A 23622-nucleotide genomic window follows, 5' to 3' on the forward strand; every position below is an offset into this window, starting at 1 on the left:
AAACTAGAGCTTCTTAAAATCTCTGGGTGATGAATCAGTTTTAAACTTCCAATTTGCCATAAGCCAATATATTGAAAAAAATTGATAAAAAAAACATTTGATAATAAAAAATTTTAAATAATATGTGTTTGTATATTATTGTCACATCAAATTGCTCTAGAAGTTTCTTCACACTTCCTCTTAGTTTCTGAACTTACCTTGTTATGGACTAGTAACCCTTCATTAGCAGGCCAGCTCCAGTCCATAGGCAATACTTTGAATAGCTAGAGATGTCTATCTTATCTTTTAGATCTTAGAGAAGAGTCGTATATTCTTCTCAAATGAATTTTTCAAAATACTCCTTTTGTCTGCCTCCTCCTCAGAAGCTGTTGCTGCTCCTGTTATTTCCAGTGTTCTCCACCATCACTCACTCAACAATTCATTGCCATAAAACTGAGTATCTTCAGCCTACACAATTAACTTGAAATTTTTCTCTGGAGAAAACACTGTCATAACTTATTTGGGAGATTTCTACTGCATCATAACGCTAGTATTTTTGAGACACAAAACATAGCCAGTTATAAAACCTTCATCTGTGCCTCAGAGTTTGAGAAGCATGAAGTTTCTGATACATTTTTCATATGCACTGATACCGGAAATACTTCTACTGAGTTTCTACCTTGATGTGGAACCAGTCTGTAAATGAAGAAAATTTTATTTTTTCACCTTGGTTATATCCAAAGGCCTAGACACTCGATGGTTATCATTCACTAGAATATGTCCATTTAATTCTTTCACTCTTTGGACAATTCATTTCTGCCATGTTTTTAAGAATATTCTGTTATCAAATAATCATATCAGAAAACAACAAGCACAGATAAATACATAGGTAATCCCTGAACAACATGGGTTTGACACATGCGGGCCTACTTACGTGAGAATTTTTTTCAGTAAGAAATAGTGTAATACTATACAATCCGGGTTGGTGGACTCCTCAGATGTGGAGAGTCAACTATAAGTTATACATGGATTTTTGACTACAAGGAGGGTCTCTGCCCCTAGCTCCCAGTGTTGTTCAAGGGTCAACTATAATCTTTAAAATGAAGCTCTCAGTTTTAGACTTCAGTCCCAACATCATCTCCCATCAAATTTTTGACCTGTGTTTATTATACATGAACAACAATTCTGGATATTATCACTTCTGCTTTGCCCTGCCATTCCCTCTGGAGAAATTCTAACATGCTCTAGAACAGCTGGAAACAATGAAGAAGAAGAAGGAAAACTAGGATTTTAACCCATAAAGCTACAAAGGAATAAAATGTAGAAAATCAACCATATTCCCACGCTGGAGGCTGCCCTGCATCACCACAGAATGAACCAGGCTGTCCCGTACAAATGACCACAGCACTCACCAATTTGTGATGGCAGTGTGAAAGTGCATCCAGAATTTCATCCACGATTCGATCAGACAGGAAGGAGGCCACTGTCAACTTCACCTCACTATGTGAAAATCAAAAGCACAGAGTGGCATTTTAATTTGTGCAAGAGGGAAAAAGTCACCACCCTTGATGCTATGTTGATAAGGTCAAGTGTGATTCTGTTTTTATCTTTGAAAATAGCATATAAGAATGTGCGAACAGGGCTAAGGATTTCCAAAAATCAGCCTTAAACACTGCCATAAACACACAGGTAATAGACTTTCTTTACCAATGTCAACCTGCCTCTGCAGTTTCAAAATTCGAGATTTAATGGTAGGAATGAAAAACATCTGGATAAAGACAAACTTAATGGAAACCATATGTACCATGTAGCGAGAACAATTCATCCATTGACATAAATGAAAACAAACTTGGGCTGGAGTAAATTAAGAAAATATAGTCTGGTTGTGAAGCTTTGGTTATTTCTTTTATATGTATATCCCTCGCCTTTAAACAATTTTTTAACCAATCAAATTGTACCTTATTGAAATGCTCTGACTTGCCCCTGTACTTTGAATAGTTACAAATTCACTGTTCCCTTGCCTTTTATGAACAGAAGTTATCAAAAATTTAGTTTTAGTGCCTCTTGCCTAACCTTAAAAGGAAGCCCAGACAGGAAGTAGCAGCTTGTAGTTTTTACTAATAAATAACTCAGCCACTGAGGTTTCCATCCGAGGGCTGGCATTTTAGTTATTTGGTATTCCCAAGAATTCAACTTCCACCTGTGTCTTCAGTCTAAATAACTGGGCACACATGTACCAATATGCATAAAAGCACAAATACATTGAAAGTAAATGTGCTGGAGAGATACATACCCACGTTTCAACATTGTCACATAATTTCACTCTACTTTTGAAGTCAATAATACTAAAAATTTTTCATCAAGGAAAAGAGTTATCAAAATAAGATGATTTAATCTTAAAACTGAAATTGAAAGTATATTTGTGTAACAGGGGAAAACCTTCCTAATTGAAAGGTGATCATTTGCATTGCATGTCTCTTCAGAAACATTTCTGATGGCAGAGCAGAGCGGAAGCACCAACGTTTTGATGCTAACAGTAAAAACTGTCCGGGGCTAAAGATAAAAGAATGTTTCTTTCATTCCTGTCTCTGAACCAAGGTCTCCCTAGCTATTTGGTTTATCTAATACCCTATTATTCTCCAGAGGTGTCCACTGATAAGATTCACCCGGGTCACTTATTAAAAATACAGATAACTCGGTCCCACCCCAAACCTCCAGAAGGCCTGGGAATTCAATGTTAACAAGCACTTCCTCTGATGCTTTTAGGCATATTTGGGAATTTTGTTTCCTTCCAAGACTAGAGAGTCAGTAGTTTCTCTCTCTTTCCTACCCTCTGCCTCTCAGACTTTGGGAGGGATAATTTATTTCAAATTATAACATCAAAAAACAATTCTTAAAATGAAAACAATAGATACATGTGTATGTATAACTGAATCACTTTGCTGTACACCTGAAAGTAACACAGCTATTGTGTCTGACTCTTTGTGACCCCACGGACTATATAGTCCATGGAGTTCTCCAAGCCAGAATACTAGAGTGGGTAGCCATTCCCTTCTCCAGGGGATCTTCCCAACCCAGGGATAGAACCCAGGTCTCTCACATTGCAGGCGGATTCTTTACCAGCTGAGCCACAAGGGAAGCCCAAGAATGCTGGAGTGGGTAGCCTATCCCTTCTCCAGCGGATCTTCCCAACCCAGAAATTGAACCAGGGTCTCCTGCATTGCAGGTGGATTCTTTGCCAACTGAACTACCAGGAAGCCCCCTAATCAAATATACTCCAATATAAAATAAAAAATTTTAATTTAATTGTAATTGGAGGATAACTGTTTTACAATGTGGTTTAAGCTGTACAACAATGTGAATCAGCCATAATCATGCATATATCTCCTCCCTCCTGACCCTCCCTCCCACCACCCCCTAAAATAAAACTTTTTTAAAAAGCAATTATTTTTTAATGCTTCAGGACTGTTCTATTGTTTTGCTATTGGATGCTCTACTTTCTTGACTGAATTTCCAGTTTGTAAAATGTTTAAGAGGAAATGATGAACTTAGTCTGCATGTGCATATTTTCATCTTATCAGTACTCAGCATAAAGCATTATAAAAAGCCAAGTAAGAGTTGGTGGGCATATATCTGATTTATTGAAGTGAGGAGTTCTGTACTGCTATTCAACTTTTAGAATTTGCCCATTTTTCAAGGAAAATGAGCATATTTGACAGAATCTGGTAATCCAGGAAATGCTGAATATGATCTATTGGTAGTTCAATCCACTATTATGAAAAAATGGTGGTCAACAGCTTTTTATTTTCAATATTTAAAGCGCTTCAATAAAAACTCTGAAACCAGAGGTTACAGAAATATGTAAGCATACTTGGGCTAGAGTTCATAAAATCACTAATCAATGGAGTCTATAAACCCTCTGAAAGCCTTAATTTCTCAAGTCGTTCCAACTGTCTTACAATTCAGTTGAATAGGCATTAGGGTCTTTGTTTAAAAGACACACACACACACACACCCCCCACAGCTGCATCTTAGCCCTGAGACTGTCTAGTTACTGCAGAATTCCAAAACCCTCCAAGTTCTACAGTCTAGCTTTAAGGTTATCAGCCTTCGACATCTACTTTGTGATGATATATTTTTTTTTTGAATATTTTGGTTTTAACTCTCATTTTTCTTGCCAGCTGTCATTGAGCTATATTACATATCACCACCACTCTCAATTCTCCAGGTAGAAGCTGTTATTTTTGCTATATCTAATTATTCTTATCAAGATTTGGACGTGATTAAAATGGGAAATTTTAAATGCTTCCGAATGTATTCACATTCTGATTTTCCAACTAGAAAATATAATGAGAATTACCTGAGCTGTATAATGTAATACTGGTGGTCATCTCAGAGTTCTTATGTAAAAATCCAGGAAAGTTTGCTAGCAACCAACACCTTCTAAATATTTATACCTTTTATCAATTTTATCCATTGATATCAAATTTTATCAAGCAGGAATCTATGTAAACACTCCAGAGCACCATTAGCACATGCACAGTATCACAGACCCACCAAAAGAAAACATGGTGACGTCACGGTGGGCCTCTTTGCCTATTTATGGGCTGTGCATAGTTCATAATATTATGATTCATAATATTATGGTGGTAGAAAGCAAACCAATCTCTGTCTTCAAAAGTTAGATTTATCAAGGTGAAAGATAAGCTTCAGGAGTAGGAAAAAAAAAAAAAAAAGGCTTACAAACATGCACCCCTCTCTTAAAAAAATAAAACTCTTAAAAAAGGGTAGACAACTTTCTATTCCTCAGTAAGGCAAGCATAGCTGCAGTCACCTAATTTTGGAAATGTATTAAACCTCACATTTATGCACGGCTATCTCTATATACAGTCACTGCCTCTTAGACACGCCTACATACATTCTGTATGAATAAAGCCAACAATGACACCCTTCACAGCTGCCTCAATGGCATTCACAAACACTGCAGCGCCTCGGTTTATGAACATTACAAACCTACCTAATTTTGTTAAGGATATCAATTCCAGACTGCTCCAACAGGACATTTTTAACAAAGGTACGTGGGATGGAAATCTTTTCAGTGCTGGCATGAATCAAGTCTTGTCGAATGTGGGCTTTTCTCATCACATTGGGGCAGAGATTCTCGGCAGCATCAACCATGGACTCAAGCAACGCCTGCAATGCAGCATAAAGCGGAGAGAGAGAGAGAGATGAGGACACAGACCCGGAGGCGCCCGCCGTAAAACTGAAAGGTGGCTATATATGACTCCGAGCTCTCGGACGGCAGGGACACAACAGAGTCCCAGGGTGAGACTGGGGATTCAGAGCTGTCCCGGGATGACTTGTGACTGCTGGGTGATCACTGATCTCAGGCAATCACTTTAAATCAGACACTTGGCAGATCTGCCCAGGCTTCGTGCTGGCATCTGAAGTGTGATAGTGTGCTGGCTTTACTTAAAGCAGAGGCATTCACAATTAAGATATAGAAAGACACGTACACACCAATTTACGCCACACCAGACTGACCTCCTGGGTATTAGCTAACAAAGTTACAGATGTCCCCGGAAAATATATCAAGTTTGAACTCCTGTGCAATTTCACAAATCAGAAACCTCAAATCAGGGTGAATCATTTAATATCTCTATCAAAAGAGCAGTAGTAGCAAACCACTCTAAATACTGCTAGTTTTCCTCTTTTAAAAGAAAAGCTTCAGTGTTAGGTAAAATTATAATTGCTATAACATCAAAAAATGAATAATAATAAAAATATTCATGAACACTTTATAAACATTAGTAATTATTACACTTAAAAACCTACTTAAATACCACTTCAGAGTTTTTAAAATGTTTCTGCACATTTTATCCTTCCAACATCTGTGAAGATGGGCAGAGAAGCTATTCATGTGATCACCATTTTATAGCTGAAGAATGTGAGCTAAGGGAAATGAAACGATTTGCTTGAGATGGATAAAATGGCTGTTAAGTATGGAAAGGGCATGTGAGTTAGCGTCAGTCCTAAATTTGAATCCTAGCTGAGTGACACTGGACTAAGCTACTGATTTCTCAGTTTTACTTTACTCAACTATAAAATGGCAAAGAAAAAAGTTCTTGTCTCATAGGAGTTTTGAAGATTAAATGATATTACATATGTAAAGGGATCAGTATCATGTCTAGCATACAACAGAGGGTCAGTGTATCACAGATAATGCTATTAATCTGTTTTCAGAGATGCTAATCTTCATGATGAGATCTTGATTTTGAAAGTTAAGCTTGATCCCATTACTATTCCAGTATGAATGGGACTAATGGAGCATCATTATGGAAATCCCAGTCTCTCTGCTCATACATTCACATGCAGAGCATAATCCCAACAGTAAAATCTCTCATGACACCATACGACGAGCAGGAGAGCACCAGGATGTTTATAGAGATCTTGTGAAAAGCAGGAGAGGAGAGGTGGGAGGCAGTCACTTGAGAAATTTCCAAAAGCCACTTGTATGCTGACAGTGCTCTGTCCCTGTTAGAACTCTGACTAATTACTGACTTAGTACATTATTCCAAGACAGCTATAAGTGATGCCAAATGAGTCAGTTTAAGACAAATCATTTTCATCGTTGGCATTAAAATTAATACATTCTGTTCCAGATGGAATCCTGCACTCCTGATAAGAACAACCACTCGTATCAATGTGCTGTTTGCCTTCTATCATGTTCATTAACACAACCATGACTCTCTGAAAGGTCCCCCCGCATGATGATGCTATTTGGTTGGAATGAACTCCAGAGAAGAAGCCTGGCTTCCAATGCAGATCTTAACATGAAATTTCTATGGAATATTGAGGGAGTAGCATTAAGTGAATAATCTTTGTTGATCTCTGCTTTCTCACCTACAAAATTATTTTCTAAGGTCTCTTTCTGCCCTACAAATCAACCGTCACATAATCGACCCTACAGAGAGGAATTTCATCTTGTCCTGGGCGTCCAGTTCGACAGATACTTTGCAGTTAGTTCCCTACCACCACCTCTAGTCCCACATTGGCCAACAATATAATATAGCACTTTATGCTCTACAAAGTAATTTCATCCACGATTTCCTTTGATCCATATAATAATCCTGTGGGGGGGCAGATTTTAGCAAACTCATTTTATAGATAAGAAAATCAGGGTTCGGAGGAGACTTGCTCAAGGAACAAGTGATGTGGGGACTCAAGCCTTTTGTCTTCTACTCTTGTTTCCTCCTCCAACCACCCTTTCCCAATGCCCTGCCCACTACCCACAGGAGTGTCCCTTCTTCTCTCTCCGTTACCTACAATTTTCATCCCCTGCTCCCTTGAGTCAATGGTACCTAAAGGCAGGCATGGTGGACTTTCTGGTGACAAGCTAGTAGAAAGGGGAGAAAGAGGGACTTCCCTAGTAGTGCAGTGATTAAGAATCTGCCTTGTACTGCAGGAGACCTGGGTTCAGTCCCTGGTCAGGGAACTAAGATACCACATGCCACAGAGCAACTAAGCCCAGGTGCCACAACTAGAGAGCCACGAGCTGCAACTACTACAGTCCACAGGCTCTGGAGCCCACAGGTGCAGCAAGTGAGCCCAAGTGCCACAACTAGAGAGTCTGTGCACCGCAGTGCAAGATCCTGCCTGACCCAAACATCTCATGTGCTGCAGTTAAGACCCAACACAGCCAAATAAATAAACAGAAAGCTTTAAAAAGAGGCGAGAGGGGAGGATCACAGGATAAATTTGTAATGCAGCCACTGACCACTTCTTTGTGTCCAACCCCCAGCTTAGGTGCTTAAACAGCATCTCCTTTCAAGTCCTGTGGCCCTCTGCACACCAAACTGTATTCTTCAATATCCATGGCTTTACCTTTTCTTTCCTCGTGGAAATCTAATGCAGGCTTATGTTAAATTTTCTCACTTTCTCCACATTTCTTAACTTTTCTTACATATTCTCTATTTTGTTAGTCAATGTGGACTCCCTTCAGACAACTTGAATGAGCACACCCTGTATTTGAAATGCAACCATAAGATTTTACTTTGCCAGTATCTTCCCAAGGGTCTATATTTCTTAACTGCGAAAACAATTAATGGTATTTAGAAATCCTCTAGAGTATCTGTAAAATAAACTGGGTTAATATCCTTTACATGGCAGTTACACTCAATATTCTTGCAGTGAGCAAAGGACTAGCTGTCATTCGTTACAAGCAAATACAACTTCCACACTGAAGTGCTCTAGAATCTGTTTCTTTTGCATTGGAAAATATAAAATGTAGGAAAAGAAGAAAACTCAGAGAACTCTCCCAGCAAACTGAGTTAGTACTTGCCAAAATGCAACCTACGCCCCTCAGGCCTCATTTCCTCAGTAAACCTGATATTTACCAGGGAAGTATTTCACAGTTGAAACCCTGGGGGAAATGAAGAATTTTCAAGGCCAAAACAAGCATTCTAAAAGTTAAGTCCAGAAGGGAAAAATAAGTTTCCTTATGTTAAAACATTCAGATCCTATTTATTCACCTAAGATTACTCTGGGAATAAATGTTAGGATCAAAAACAAGGGGTGGGGGGCAGGAGGAGAGCTGTCATTTAAAAATACCTAAAAGAGATCAGTTCAGAGAAAATACCACCTCTTTTCAAAGGAGGACTTTCTCCCCACTTCCTGCCTTTTTTCTCCTCCAGGAAGTTTGCTAAGAAAGTTGGCTCTTCCGGTCGTTTCTTTGGCTTTTCTGAACTACTATTTTTTTTCTGAAAGATGGCTCAAAGAGCTATTTGAAATTATTCTCATTCAGAATTCAGAATGTGTACCACTGGCCACAATACAGGGCTTCCCTGCTGGCTCAGATGGTAAAGAATCTGCTGCAATGTGGGAGACCCAGCTTGGATCCCTGGGTTGGGAAGCCTTGGAGAAGACACAGGATGAGCGAATATTAAGGATAAAATCTCCCTAATTATGTTGACACCAAAACAGTCTTGCACAAGGAAGCTCGGTGCCAACGAGCTTAGAGCAAACAGCTAGTAGCAAACCCAGGCCACAAATCCAGGCCTGCTAGTCCCTTTTTTTTTTTAATTCACTATAGTAAAAACATACTTTTACAAAATAATCCATTCACTTTTGCTTTTGCTAGTATAACATTTTACTCAATTTCAGAAACAAGGAAGGATTCTTTTTTTAACCAAGTAAAATATTGTACTACTAGTGAAATAAATAAGAATATAGTTGTTTAAGAAACTGAATATTGATTATAGTAAAAATGCATTTTTCCCTACATAGTTTTAAGAAAATCAAGGTGCTAGAAAGCTTTATCAATAGACAAATGGGGATTATTTATTTGTAACATGATGCTCACTTGTCAGGTAAACTGAAAGGAAAAAAAAAAGAAAATCACTGCCTACAGTCTGCTGAAAGTATCAAAAATTGAATGTGAACTCAGTGAAGAGGAAATTAATGAGTAACATTTAATTAAGATGCTGTGATGAGGATTTGCTTCCATTCATGCCAGAAGTCCCTGAAGGGAAGGGAACTTGCACCTCAAAACGACTGAAAGTAAAGAAAACAAGGGAGTGGGGAATAGAAAAAGCAGGGCATTTGGGAGCCCGGACCTCAGGGATAGTTGAGAATGAGAAAAGCAGGCAATGCCACATGCAAATAAGGAAGCTGTGACGAGCGGAGAGCACTGGTGACAATGACAAGGGGTCAGAAAGGTCAGCCTCAAAAAATGTGGGGAATGTCTATTTACAGAAAAATATTTTGAGTCTAAAAAATGTTATTATTTCAGGCTTTTAAAAATTCAAATGCCTTTTAGTTTAGACCTCTGCCTTCTACTCCCTCCCAAGAATGACTGGCAAGTCAATTCCAACCATTCAGTGCACTGGGAAGGAAACGGGCCCAGGTTTCAAGGGATAACTCATGGCTTAGACTAACTGAAACCAGTGCCCCTTAGAAGCCACTTGATGGGAAACTTCCAGTTGCCGTGATTCGTGCTGATTTAAACGCCAGCCCATTCTTAGCATGTAAGGAGTTCTTACCAGTACTTTAAAGGAAAAAATTAGGCAATAGATACAAATATGTAATTTACAAAAGAAGAAATACAAATGGATAATAAAATTATTTGATGTATTACTGGTTATTAAAGAAATCCAAAGGACAAAATGATATTTTTTACCCCATTACCCTAACAAATATTAAAAGGTTAACACACTTAGTAGTGGTGACATGTGACAAAACAAGCAGTTGGGTGCACTAGTGGAGAACAGTTTGTGAATACACACAGATGTATAAAATGTGTGTACCATTTGACCTAGGAATGGATCAACGGTATGAATCTATTCTAATAGGATTAATCAGAAATTAGAAAATAAATTACGCTGGCCGCGAGATAATAGAAAATATATATTAGTCTCTACCCCCAGTTCCTGGCACAGAGCTCCTGAAACTCTAGTAATTTCCTAAGTGATAAGAACACTAGGAGATAAAAACTATCACACTAGTGATAAGAACACTAACAATATTTTGTTCGAATATTTGCACTCTGATCCTGGCTCCTGACACCACTGGAATTCCCTGGGTGGTGGGATGTCTTTTGTTCTATTGGGGTAACTCTGGGTAGCTCCTGGATGAGGACTGGTTACTGGAAAGACCAAGTTATGATTAGAAGCTTGGAATTTTCAGTCCCACCAGGGCTAAAAATGGAGTTAATGACAGACCATGTCTGCATGATGAAACTTCCCTAAGAGTATGGGTTCAGAGCTTCTGTGTTGGTGAACACGTGGAGGTGCTGGGAGAGTGGTGCGCCCCAAGACAGCACGAAAACCCTAAGTCCCTTCCTATACACCTTACCCTGAGCATTTCTTCCATCTGGCTGTTCATCTATATCTTCTATCATATCCTTTAATAAACTAGTAAACATAAATAAGTGTTTCCCTGAGTTCTGGAAGCCACTCTAGCAAGTTAATGGACCTAGAGGTGAGGTTACAAGGACCTCGGATTTATCACCGATTGGTCAGGAGTTCAGTGACAACCTGGACTCCCAGTTGGCATCTGAAGTGGGGCGGGGGCAGTCTTGAGGGTCTGGGCCCTTAACCAGTGGGATCTCTAGGTAGATAGTGTCTGAATGGAGTTAAACAGTAGGACACCCGGCTGGATTGGGGAAAACACCCACACATCTGGTGACCAGAGGTGTCAAATGTGAGGGGTTCTGCGTGAAGGGAAAGACACAGAGGAGGTTTGCCGCTTTCCCAGGGAACTGATACGTCTCTGCAATGAGACACCATACAGCCACTAAAATGATGAGTACTCACCAATCTAGAAGTGTCTTCCTGATATTGTGCCAAATATAAATAAAGTATGTGTAGTATGATCCCATATATGTAAAATTGTACAGACACAGAATGTTTGGAAAGTCACCAAAATATTAAGAATAATGCTATCTCTGGGATTTCAAGTGATTTTTATTCTTTAAATATTTCACAATGAGTAGTTTCATTTTTTACAGTCAGAATTAACTGAGCAACAGAGATGACTTTATTTTAAATGTGTAAGAAAGTATCCTTTTAACATATCTGATCCTTCATGGAGGATAAAACGAGTGCTATTAGGTAACAACTGACCTTGCCATTTCCTTCTCCAATGCATGAAAGTGAAAAGTGAAAGTGAAGTCGCTCAGTTGTGTCTGACCGTCAGCGACCCCATGGACTGCAGCCCACCAGGCTACTCCAGAAAATCCCATGGATGGAGGAGCCTGATGGGCTGCAGTCCATGGGGTCGCTGAGGGTCAGTCACGACTGAGCAACTTCACTTTCACTTTTCACTTTCATGCATTGGAGAAGGAAATGGCAACCCACTCCAGTGTTCTTGCCTGGAGAATCCCAGGGACGGGGGAGCCTGGTGGGCTGCCGTCTATGGGGTCGCACAGAGTCGGACACGACTGAAGTGACTTAGCAGCAGCAGACCTGCTAGAACTCTGTACCATCCAACCAGTTGTTTTTCTACCCCTTTGTCTTTGCTCAGAATATATTCACAATAACCACCATCAAAGAAAATAAAAATAACACTCAAGAGTCTCTCTGCATTATGCGCACAGAAAGACAGTGACTTAAATGCCTAAGTAATCCACAACATTCTGTGCTAATTTAATTTATAATAGAGTAATTAGCATGTTGCAAAGTTATGATTAAGTTGCATATCAAATCCGAGTTATAGAAATTGTGTTCTCAGAAGAAAATGGACCAAATAAACACAGAAATTTAGACAAGGTCTTTATATGGCATCCTTGAACAGGCAGGCTGGAAATGATGAAACTTTTTGAAAATGAAATGTTGCCGCTCTAGGTGTTTCTTGAAGTTCCCTTAAGACACTGGCCTTACATTACTCTCTCCACTTAAATTTCAGAGGCTGTTTTTTCAGTCTCTGAGCCTCTAGACAAGTCTCTGCTACTTCCGGTGCCTTGTTATTCATTCTAAATCCCTTTCCTAATCTTTCAAGCAGCTCTTTGCAAAGACTATTATCTAGTTACCTAGTGGTAACCTTTCCATACAAGCAGCAATTTGGTGCTATAAGCATAGCACCTGTCATCTCTCCCAGTCTCTAAATCAAACGTAACAACAGAAGATATTTTTTTCATGAATCAGACTTATCTTTCTAAGCAGAAATCAATCATTCTCCCATCAGTGGCAACGTGTCATATGTGAAATACAGTTAGAGATTTACCATCAAAAACAAAATTGAATGTGATAGGTTTTACTTGATCTTATTATGCAAAAAAGTTATTCCAAAAATTATAAATGAAGGTGGAAAAGACACAGTATTCAACTTCACTACACATACATCTATAAAATATAGAGTAGCACGGTACAAAATGCTATCATGCACACTTAAGGCACAAAAATGTCACTTTCCAAAATAACAGAAACCACAAACCTTGAGTTGTTCATCAACAACTCTTGTAACTTCTCCGGCCATTGATTCCAGGGTCTCCTGAATTGGACTGGATAACAAACCACTGGCTCCCGCCCAAGATACACTACCAACATGGTATAAATTTGGTAACAGCTGTAAGAAAAATAAAAGTAACATCTCCATAATTAAATAATGATTTAAATAAGCACCAAAGTCATTGCAGAGTTAGTAAAAAGGGTGAAGAAATATTAGGGATAATCTAAGATAGTCTTGATGTAAGACCCTTTACACAGATCGGAACAGGTCCAGCTTTGAGAGCAAAGGAATAGTACCCTACCTGTTTGTGCCTTAATGTCTTCATCTGGGGTGTGAGAGCATCTGACTAATCCATAGTTTTCTTCCTACTCATAAAATTCAATGATTGTGTGGTTCAAATAGAAGAGCCTGGACCAGATCCCAGGCTTTCTGATTCCCAGTTAGTCCTTTCTCTATGAAGTCACAGTTGGGGAAAAAATTCTAAGTTGAAAGAAGCTTCCTTCTACAAGTGACAGAAGGGAGTGTCATGCTATCAGCTTGGCAGTATACCGCCAAGGAGCTGTTACTCATTGAAACTCCTGCCACCTTTCTGAGGTTACGCAGGACTTGATTACACCGTTTGTGAGTCACAGCACCCCCTGCTGTAAATTCTATACAGCCGGCCATCTGTATCAGAGGCTGTGGAACCCCTGGATACAGAGGCCCATCTGGGCTATGCCATTTTACATATAAAGGACTTGAGCAGCCACAGATTTTGGTATCTGCAAGAGGTCCTGGCAGCAATACCCTGCAGATTCCGAGGGACGAATGTATTTTGATTATTAGTAACTAGCATGGGGGTACAGAAAGGAGGCGAAGATTAACTCAGCTCACTTTGCCACTTGTTAGTAACCTTGAAACTGAGTAGAAAGGTAAAACAAGTTAGAAGTAGCTTCTAAAACTGAAGTTTAAAAGTCTTTTTCATTACAGAAGACTCTCACATAGCCAGAAGTTAAACTCACCGTTTTAGAGTTCTTGGCATCCTGCATGAGTCTTTCTGCTGATTTTAAATCTTCCTGGACAGCATCTCCCTCACAGCTTCGTAAGGAGTTGAGATGATCTTGTACTTTGACACACATTCTGTCAATCATCTGCTCCACACCATAAAAATGACAGCAAGCACCCCAGTCAGCACAGCCAATATTCAGACAGAAGGAAACACAGAATGAACAAGGATGAAAACGTCTCCTAACTGGAAGCTTTGAGAAGGCAGCTTATAGCAATTATTAATTTGTCTGTTTCTACAAGAAACCTCTGGCAACATTAACTCCGGATAAATGTGTATGGCATTGTGGTCCCCTTTCCTGCCTTAGGAAATGCAGCATGTAAAACACAACTGAATATTTCTTGATGATTCAGAATCTCATAGCTACTCAGTGACTTTTTTGCTTGATAGTAACTCTCCTTTATTAATTTTTATTGAGTACCCTCTACAAGTCAAACATGGTGTTCAGCATTGAAAAAACAGAAAAAGGAGATGTACAATTCTGAGACAGTTGAGATGATGACAAAATGATGCCCAAAGCCAGTTGGTCCCAGTATTATGGAAACATCCCTGGAAATTTAATTTTTTTAATTATTTCAATTATATCATATGATTTTCCACCATAAAAGCATAAGCTGAAGTTTGATTATATTAACATAGGCAATAATAAAGTTAATAACATCTAGTTTCTATCACTATAAGGTCCTTCTCCCAGGTTAATTACATCTGAATCACTTTCAGTTGTTTCATGGATTTAACCATAAAACCCAAAGGGAAGTGGCAGCTAAATACTGTGGACAAAAACTAGTACAGAAGGGTAAGATTATACTCTATGATATTTGTATGCATAGAGACAAACATGAACAAAGCTAAGACATCTGAAGAAAAAGACAACTACGGTGTGGTTTTAAAAGTTTCTCCAGTATTTTGATCAAAGCTGCAGGTTGTCTATTTTTCAAAAAAAAAAAAAAAGGCAGGGGCGGGGGGGCTTCCCTGGTGGCTCAGTGGTAAAGAATCCACCCGCCAATGCAGGAGACAGGGGTTCGATCCGTGATCCGGGAAAATCTCATATGCCGCAGAGCAACTAAGCCTGCTACAACTATTGAGCCTGTGCTCTAGAGCCCGGGAGCTGCAGCTACTGAAGCACTGAAGCTCATGTCCCTCGAGTCTATGCTCCGCAAAGAGAGAAGCCACTGCAGTGAGAAGCCCATGCCCTGCAATTAGAGAGTAGCCACCACAACCAGAGAAAAGCCCATGCAGCAATGAAGATCCAGCCAGCCAAAAATAAATAAGTAAAAAAAAATTTTAAGTTATATCTATCCACCAGAGACCCTATCATACCAAGAAGGGCAGATGTGGCAGAGGTGACACTCCAATAATATTCTTTTTTATTTAACTTCACACTTTTCTATTTATTTTGAATTATTTGAAATAACAACTATAGGAAGGCAAAATCAACCCTCCATCCCCAACAAATTCCACAGTAATAGAAAATTTACAACACTGCTCAGCAGGCTGATGGTCTGAGGACAGAGCTCATGTCTACTTCCTAGAGTATCACCAGTTCTCCTTTACAAAACCAGGTTCATAACATCTACCCCATCTTCTTTTCTAGTGTATAATGAAGACACTCCTGTAAAATACCACCACTCAAAGCACCTACTTTCTTGACAAAGGGTCAGTAATACTAATGCTAATGTATGAAGAACAGCTCCTATGACTGTAAAATGTATTAAGGCTACATAAGTAAACTATCTGGAACTCCTACAGGAAAAAGAAGTGACATGAATAATGTATGTCATGGAATAATTATCTTCCCTGGCCAAAATCTAAGCTTGTAGGCAGGGTTCACATTTTAACTTTATGCATTTACTTTGCCCTGTAGAGAATTAAATGTATGCTTTCAAAAATCTTCTTAATTGATATAAATTCCAACTCTTCCAACTACTGAATTGATCTGTGCTTCCTGAAGCAAAAAGGGTTATCAATAATTCATATCTCACTAAGAAGGAATATCTAATTTCGAGAGACAAAATGAACCACATTTTGGGTTCTGATACACAAAGAAGGGAACTGATACAGATCTGAGGCCACAAAAGACTAATTTGAGAGGTATGTCGATGTGGCACTATGATAAAACTAATCATCTTTAATAATCATGAGAGACCAAAGAGATTCCTGACACGTGTGCCATTAAGTACTCACTAAGGAGAGAAGGTTTAAATGAATTCAGCAAAATGATCTTTAAGTGGAACTTTCAAAGTCACGTCCAGAACAAACAAACATTTCATTCTTTGACTCAAATAAGACATAAAATCTCGAAAGTTTCCAAGATTCTTCTGAACATATACTTGCTAAAGTTTGGCAAAGCCCAACAGATCACATTCAGAGACTTTACAACTAAAGAACCAAGGCCCAGAAAAGTTAAACTATTTAAGATGACACAGAAAAATTACACAGAGTATAAATGAAAATTTTGAAAACAGGAAACAAAGGATTCAGATTCTCAGTTCATATTCAAGTCCCAACGGTACACAAATGTAGAAAAACAAAGGAGACTGCAGTCTGAAATACTGTCATCTCTTGGGCTATCCCATCAAAGACTTCAAGGTAGATGACGGCACTCGAGCTCTTCATTTTAAACTCTACTTTATCCTAGTAAAGTGTTCCATTTTTCTAAAGCAACCCAGGAAAGTTGCTAACTGCCATAATTTAAGAAGCTCACTTCCTTCCAAGGAAATGTACTCAATCATTCTTGGACTAGGTCTTCTTTAAGTCTTCATCTGTCTTCCCATGTCCTTCTACAGGTCACATATCTTCCCCCTTGAGAACACTCTGAACAGTTATAAGCTCTCTTCCATGTGACAATCTTGCTCATGTTTGAACACAGCTCTCTTTTTCATCTCTAATCTTTTTTCTTCAGGCTTAACAGTCCCAGTTTCTTTGACCATTCCAAAGTGACACCACTGTGTGATCACATCTTCCCCCATGCACACCTCTGAATTTTCTATCTAAAACCCTCACACAACATGAGGGTAAATAAAATAGACTGTAACACAGTAACAGGGCTATCATCTTTCTTACTGTACAAATTATACTTTCATTAATGTGGTGGAAATCAAAATTGGCTTCTTTGGCAACTAAATCATACAGTGTATCTTACTTGATGGTGACCACTTGAAAGTGAAAGTGAAGTCGCTCAGTCATGTCCGACTTTTTGCGACCCTGTGGACTGTAACCTACCAGGCTCCTCCGTCCATGGGATTCTCCAGGCAAGAATACTGGAGTGGGTTGCCATTTCACCACTTAGGCTTTTCCAAATATAGTGAGCTATAGAACCCAAGTGCAGAACTTAGAACCATTAGCCATAAAATGCCATCTTTGGTTGCTTGCACTTTGTCACAACTGTCCTCAGTTCCAGCAAATAGCTTACTGTGTGTGTGTTAGTCTCTCAGTTGTGTCTGACTCTTTGTGACACCATGGGGTTTTGCCTGCCAGGCTCCTCCATCCGTGTGGTTTTCCAGGCAAGAATACTGGAGTGGGTTGTCACTTCCTCCTCCAGGGATCTTCCTGACCCAGGGATCAAACCCAGGTATCCTGCATTGTAGGCAGACTCTTTACCGTCTGGGCTACCAGGGAAGCAAGTAGCTTATTCAGTGGAAAATTTTATCTTCCTCCATGTCTATTTCTTTATTTGATTCAAGAGAAATAAACTCAACACCTAGCATGAATGAGACACAGTCCTAAATAAGATACACCCTTTGCCACCAAACAACATAAAAACCTGGGAGTGGAAAGAAATATTCACAATTAACCATAACAAGATATAAAGTTTGCATATGTAATATCCACAAGACACATTTTGTTCACTATCAAAGCTCCATCTCCTCTAATAGTGCCTGCCACATCACAAATCCTTATAAGTGTTTATTCAATGAATAAATGGGTGATGAGAAGTACTAAAGGATTTCAGTCAAGGGAGAGATTACAACTAATTGGGGCTGAAGGTAGCTTTTAGACTGGGTCCTGAAACAGTTCTACAAACTGAGAAAAGAAAAGGGCATTTTAAGTAAAAGAATGAACATAAGCAATGGCACACTCAGACACTTGGGATTCCTATTTCCCAATTAGAAACAGAGGCATTTTATTATGGGACATCAGACTGGAATGTTAAGCTAAGACAAGATAGTGTAAGACTCAGGCTCAGGCTACCGAGTTCAACCACTGCATGCAAACCATAGAGCATCTATCCCCCCAGCTCCTCCCACAACTGTGAGTATCTAAAAATCCCTTAACACTCACAATGTCTAGCTTTGTATTAGCTTCCCTGATACAAAGAAAATGGGCTATAAAATGCACAAAGACACCAAAAAAACAACAACAGCAAACAAAAAAAAAAGCACAAGCAGACATGGAAGATGGATTAACTGGTTCTTGCCATGCTTGTAAAAGACACAGGAAGGAGTTAATAAAAAGCCTTAGCAAAAGGTCAGGCAGTAGAAATAGAAAGAAAAGAAAAGCTGTAAAAGACACTTTGAAGATAAATGGGCAGTGAATAGTGACTCTGAATGAACAAAGCGAATGAGGCACCCAAGAGGACTCCAGGAGTTCTAGTCTCAGTGAATGACAATGTCTCTGAGAGAAATGGTGAAATCAGCTGTTCCAAAGGATGAGTTTGGTCTTTCACCTTGCTGTCAGAGGGCCATCTGGATGGGGATGCTAAACAAACAGCTGAAAAACAGGAATTTCTGTTTACAGAAAACAGGGACTGAGGAGACAGATCAGGAGTCATCCACACGAGAGAGTTAAAATGGTAGATGTAGATTAGATAGCACTAAGTACAAAACTTTGAAAAAGGATTGCATTTGGAAGATGAAAGGAGAAAGAGTTGTGTAGAAAGGAGGACAGAGAACAACAGAACGATATTCAGAACAGCATACTACCCAGTGAACTAAGAAGTGTATCTCAAGAAAGATAAGATGGTCTATAATAATGATGGCAATTGTGATAATAAAAAATTAGCAACAAACGATGTTTACTGGTGAGGAACCAAGTACTTTGCACACATTATCCCATTTAATCATCTGAGCACCTTCTTTGGGTCATCTTTCCCATTTTTACAGATGAAATCAAGCCTTAAAGAGGTTAGTTAGCGACTAACATCAGTTCCAACCAAGAAGGAATAGCAGAATCTGTACTTAAAACCAGGTCATCTGACTTGAGACCCCAAGTCAGACCACTACACATACAGCCTCCTTTCATCAAAAGATAAGAGGGAGAAAGGCCTCTGACTTGGTGACCAGGTCCATTGAGTCTCATCTCAGCAGACAGATAGGGACAGATGGCACATTCCAGAAGGTTGTAAAGTGAATGGGTAGCAAGAAGCCAGGAAAGCAAGTATAAAAACCTGCACATGAAAGGAAGGAAAGAGAATGTGCTGAGTAAATAGCTCTAGGCAATAAAATTGTCTTAAAAAAAAAAAAAAAAGAATGAGAAGACATAGCAGAGGCTGGCAAACTATAGGCAATTCTGAGCCTGTTTTTATAAATAAAGTTTTATTGGCTCAGCCACACTCATGTGTGCAGATACTGTCCATGGCTGCTTTCACTCTATCACAGCACAGCTGAGCAGTTGCAACAGAGACCATATGCACTGTAAAGGCTAATTACTATTTGGTTGTTTTATAGACGTTTGCTGGCTCTTGATTAAGAGCATTTATAAGATGAAAATAAGAGATCAAAAGCATAGGTACAGTGTTGAGTCTTGTGAAGGTCTTTCCCAAACAAAGACTAGAGACAAAAACAAATATATGAACTTTTATGAGACTTCAGTGTTTCATTAAAACACATTTTAATCCCTTCAGTGTCACCCGGGAATGATGACTGCCTATGTGGTTAGCAGGAGTAGTCACAGAGGGCCTATTCTTTCTGTGTTCCTATTTCTGGAAACTTCAATAAGAAGTTTCAATAAGGAGGAGATAAATCTCTCCTAAGGCGACTGAAACAATTAAAGTCTGAAAACTGCTAATCATCATGTCCTAAGAAATCCCCAAAGTGAAAAGGTGGCAATATACCTACTACATAATGCCTTGAATAATTCAGAGCGATGTCACCCCTACAGAATTAAACATCTGTATATGCCTCCTGTGTATAATTTCCTCTCGACTGAGAAGATGAAACTTACTTTTAAAAATTAGCATTAAAGGTTGCGGCAGTAATTTTTTTGGATGAGCAACAAAACCCCTGTGAATGAGGGAAAAAGTTAAAAGGATATTGAATGTTATGGTAGCTCATAAAGGAACCAAAGGCAACAGTGTAAGATTTTAGCTTTCTCACTGCTTTTAATGTTAAACACTAAAACCAGGAAATAATGGTAAACCATAAAGTACTAAAAGCTAATATTAGTCCCTTATAGGAAAAAATTTAGATGTCTAAGGCATTGGTAAGGTCAAAAATAATATTTCCCTTCCCCAAACTCCCTGTTACTTCACTAATATTCATAATTAATGATTTTCTTAACAGATATTGCTATACTTTTTTATATAAATAATACATGCTTACTATAAAGCATTCAAACAAAACTGTGAAGACAATAGAACTCAACCTAATCTGAGATAACCATTATCTAAACCTGAGATAACCATTATGTACATTTTGGTGAACACTCATGAATCTCTATGTATACAAAGTCATCCATATAATTTTACCTACCTGAAAGATCATACATGACAAATTTATTATGGACACCTTTCTTTCATTCTCTTTCAAGAAAAAGGAATAACAAAAAATTAAAATGGCTCTCTATCCAAAGCAGTAGAACACATATTCTTTTCAAGAGTACATGGAACATTCTCCAGGATAGATCACAGGCTGGGCCACAAAAGAATTCTCAATATATTTAAGAAGGCTGAAATCATATCAAGCATCTTCTCTGACCACAACAGTAAGGAGACTAGAAAACAACTACAAGGAAAAAAAAAAAAAAAAAACTACAAAAAACCACAAACATGTGGAGGCTAAACAATATGCAACTAAACAACAAATGGAAGGCTGAAGAAGTCAAAGAGGAAATGAAAAACAACTGCAAACAAACGAAAATGGGAACACAATGACCCCAGATCCGTGGGACATAGCAAAAACAGTTCTAAAAGGAAGTTTATAGCCATGCAAGCCTAACCTGGGAAACAAGAACAATGTCAAGTAAATTACCTAACTTTACACATAAAAAAAGTAGAAAAAGGAGAAATAACAAAACCAAAGTTAGTGTTGGCCAACACGATATAAGGAAAGAAATCTAAACGTCAGAACAGAAATGAATGGAATAGAGACCAAAAAAAAAAAAAAAAAAAAAGTAGAAAAGATTAATGAAACTAAGACCAGTTCTTTGAAAATAACTTTGTTGAAAAGATATCTTGGTGGTCTGTCTTGAAAATATCAACAAAACTGATAAATCTTTAGCCAGACTAATCAAGAAAAAAAGAAAGAGGGCTCAAATAAATAAATCAGAAATAAAGAGAAGTTACAAGTAACATCACAGAAATACAAAGGGTCATGAGAGATTACAACAAATACAGGCTTCCCAAGTGAATCAGTGTAAAGAATCCAGCTGCCAATGCAGGAGACACAGGTTTGAACCTCGGGTCAGGAAGATTCCCTGGAGAAGGAAGTGGCAACCCACTTCAGTATTCTTGTCTGGGAAATTCCATGAACAGAAGAGCCTGGTGGACTATAACCCATGGGGGTTGCAAAGAGTCAGACGTGACTTAACTAAACAACAAACAAATATACACAAATAAAATGGACAACCTAGAAGAAATAAATTTTTAGAAACACACACTCTCCCAAGACTGAATCAGTAAGAAACAAAAAATATGAACAGACCAATTACCAGTAATTAAATTAAATGAGCAGTTAAAAAAAACAAAATCTCCCAACAAACCAAAGTCCAGGAGCAGACGGCTTCACATGTGAATTCTACCAAACACTGAGAATAGACAGACACTTATCCTTCTTAAAGTATTCCCGAGAGTTGAGGAGAATTCCAAAGTCATTCTCTGAGACTAGCATTACCCTGATGCCAAAACCAAAGACACTGCGAAAATTAAAATGATATTTGTACAGGTAAGAAAATAGAATAAGCAATAAAAAGTAGTTTCAAGTAATAAAACTTTTCCTACCAGTTGGTTCCTCTCAATCTACTGAAATGAACATTTTTGAAATAAACAATTTTTAAAACCCTCTGCTTTTAAATTATTTTGGTGACCTCCATTTCAAACAGCAGATTTACATCTGTATTTTTGACTTTTGATGAATTAGAGAGGATTATCCTAAAACTAAAACTTTAGTATACTTATAAATAAAAAGTAAAACAAAAACTTTAGTATACTTATACTCATCTTTCTCCCTCTTCAACACCTTAGTTTCATTATTTTTACATTAAGATTTCCAGCATTTACATATTTTTTAGTATAATAATAATTAGGTGTTCCCTTCTTGTCTAAGTTGATACTAAAATTTTAAATCCACTAAAATACACAGTACAGAATTATGATTATGGAATTCATAGAGGAATACATGTAATAGTATATCTTTTAATTCTGCAGCTCAAAGCAGATTGCCCCAAAGTGGCAATTTTTTTAAGCTTTCTTTCAGCTTTTATAACTTCGATGATTTCATTTTTGGCACAGTTTCTTATTTATATCTCATATTGTATACTTTCTTTTCCAAAAAGATCTTAATGACCCAGATAACCATGATGGTGGTTATCATCACTTAACTAGAGCTAAACATCTTGGAATGCAAAGACAAGTGGGCCTTAGGAAGCATTACTACGAACAAAGTTAGTGGAGGTGATGGAATTCCAGTTGAGCTATTTCAATCCTAAAAGACAACGCTGTGAAAGTGCTGCATTCAATATGCCAGCAAATTTGGAAAACTCAGCAGTGGCCACAGGACTGGAAAAGATCAGTTTTCATTCCAATCCCAAAGAAGGACAATGCCAAAGAATGCTCAAACTACTACACAATGGCACTCATCTCACACACTTGCAAAGTAATGCTCAAAATTCTCCAAGCCAGGCTTCAACAGTACATGCACCGTGAACTTCCAGATGTTCAAGCTGGATTTAGAAAAGGCAGGGGAACCAGAAATCAAATTGCCAACATGCATTGGATCATAGAAAAAGCAAGAGAATTCCAGAAAAAACATCTACTTCTGCTTTATCGATTACGCCAAAGCCTTTGACTGTATAGATCACAACAACTGGGGAAAATTCTTCAAGAGACGGGAATACCAGACCACCTGACCTGCCTCCTGAGAAATCTGTATGCAGGTCAAGAAGCAACAGCTAGAACTGGACATGGAACAATGGACTGGTTTCAAATTGGGAAAGGAGTATGTCAAGGCTGTATATTATCACCTTGCTTATTTAACTTATATGCAGACTACATCATGCAAAATGCTGGGCTCAATGAAGCACAAGCTGGAATCAAGATTGCCGGGAGAAATATCAATAACCTCAGATACACAGATGACACCATCCTTATGGCAGAAAATGATGAGCCTCTTGATGAAAGAGGAGAGTGAAACAGCTGGCTTAAAACTCAACATTCAAAAAACGATTATCATGGCATCTGGTCCCATCACTTCATGGCAAATAGATGGGGAAACAATGGA

The 23622-nt window shown here is 38.5% G+C and overlaps 1 protein-coding gene across 7 annotated transcripts in view; it reads right to left on the reverse strand.

The window, feature by feature from the left end:
• Positions 1-23622, reverse strand: part of CARMIL1 (capping protein regulator and myosin 1 linker 1) — a 306964-nt gene that overhangs the window by 48213 nt on the left and 235129 nt on the right. For all 7 annotated transcript variants that reach the window (XM_070777554.1, XM_019985895.2, XM_019985894.2 and 4 more), the window contains 4 exons: positions 13926-14054; positions 12910-13041; positions 4997-5172; positions 1392-1479 (listed from right to left, as the gene is read on the reverse strand). In XM_070777554.1, coding sequence (XP_070633655.1) covers positions 1392-1479; positions 4997-5172; positions 12910-13041; positions 13926-14054 — 525 coding nt within the window. The remainder of the gene's footprint in view (positions 1-1391; positions 1480-4996; positions 5173-12909; positions 13042-13925; positions 14055-23622) is intronic.

The sequence above is a fragment of the Bos indicus genome, chromosome 23, assembly GCF_029378745.1.
Source record: "Bos indicus isolate NIAB-ARS_2022 breed Sahiwal x Tharparkar chromosome 23, NIAB-ARS_B.indTharparkar_mat_pri_1.0, whole genome shotgun sequence".
Classification (NCBI taxonomy): domain Eukaryota; kingdom Metazoa; phylum Chordata; class Mammalia; order Artiodactyla; family Bovidae; genus Bos; species Bos indicus.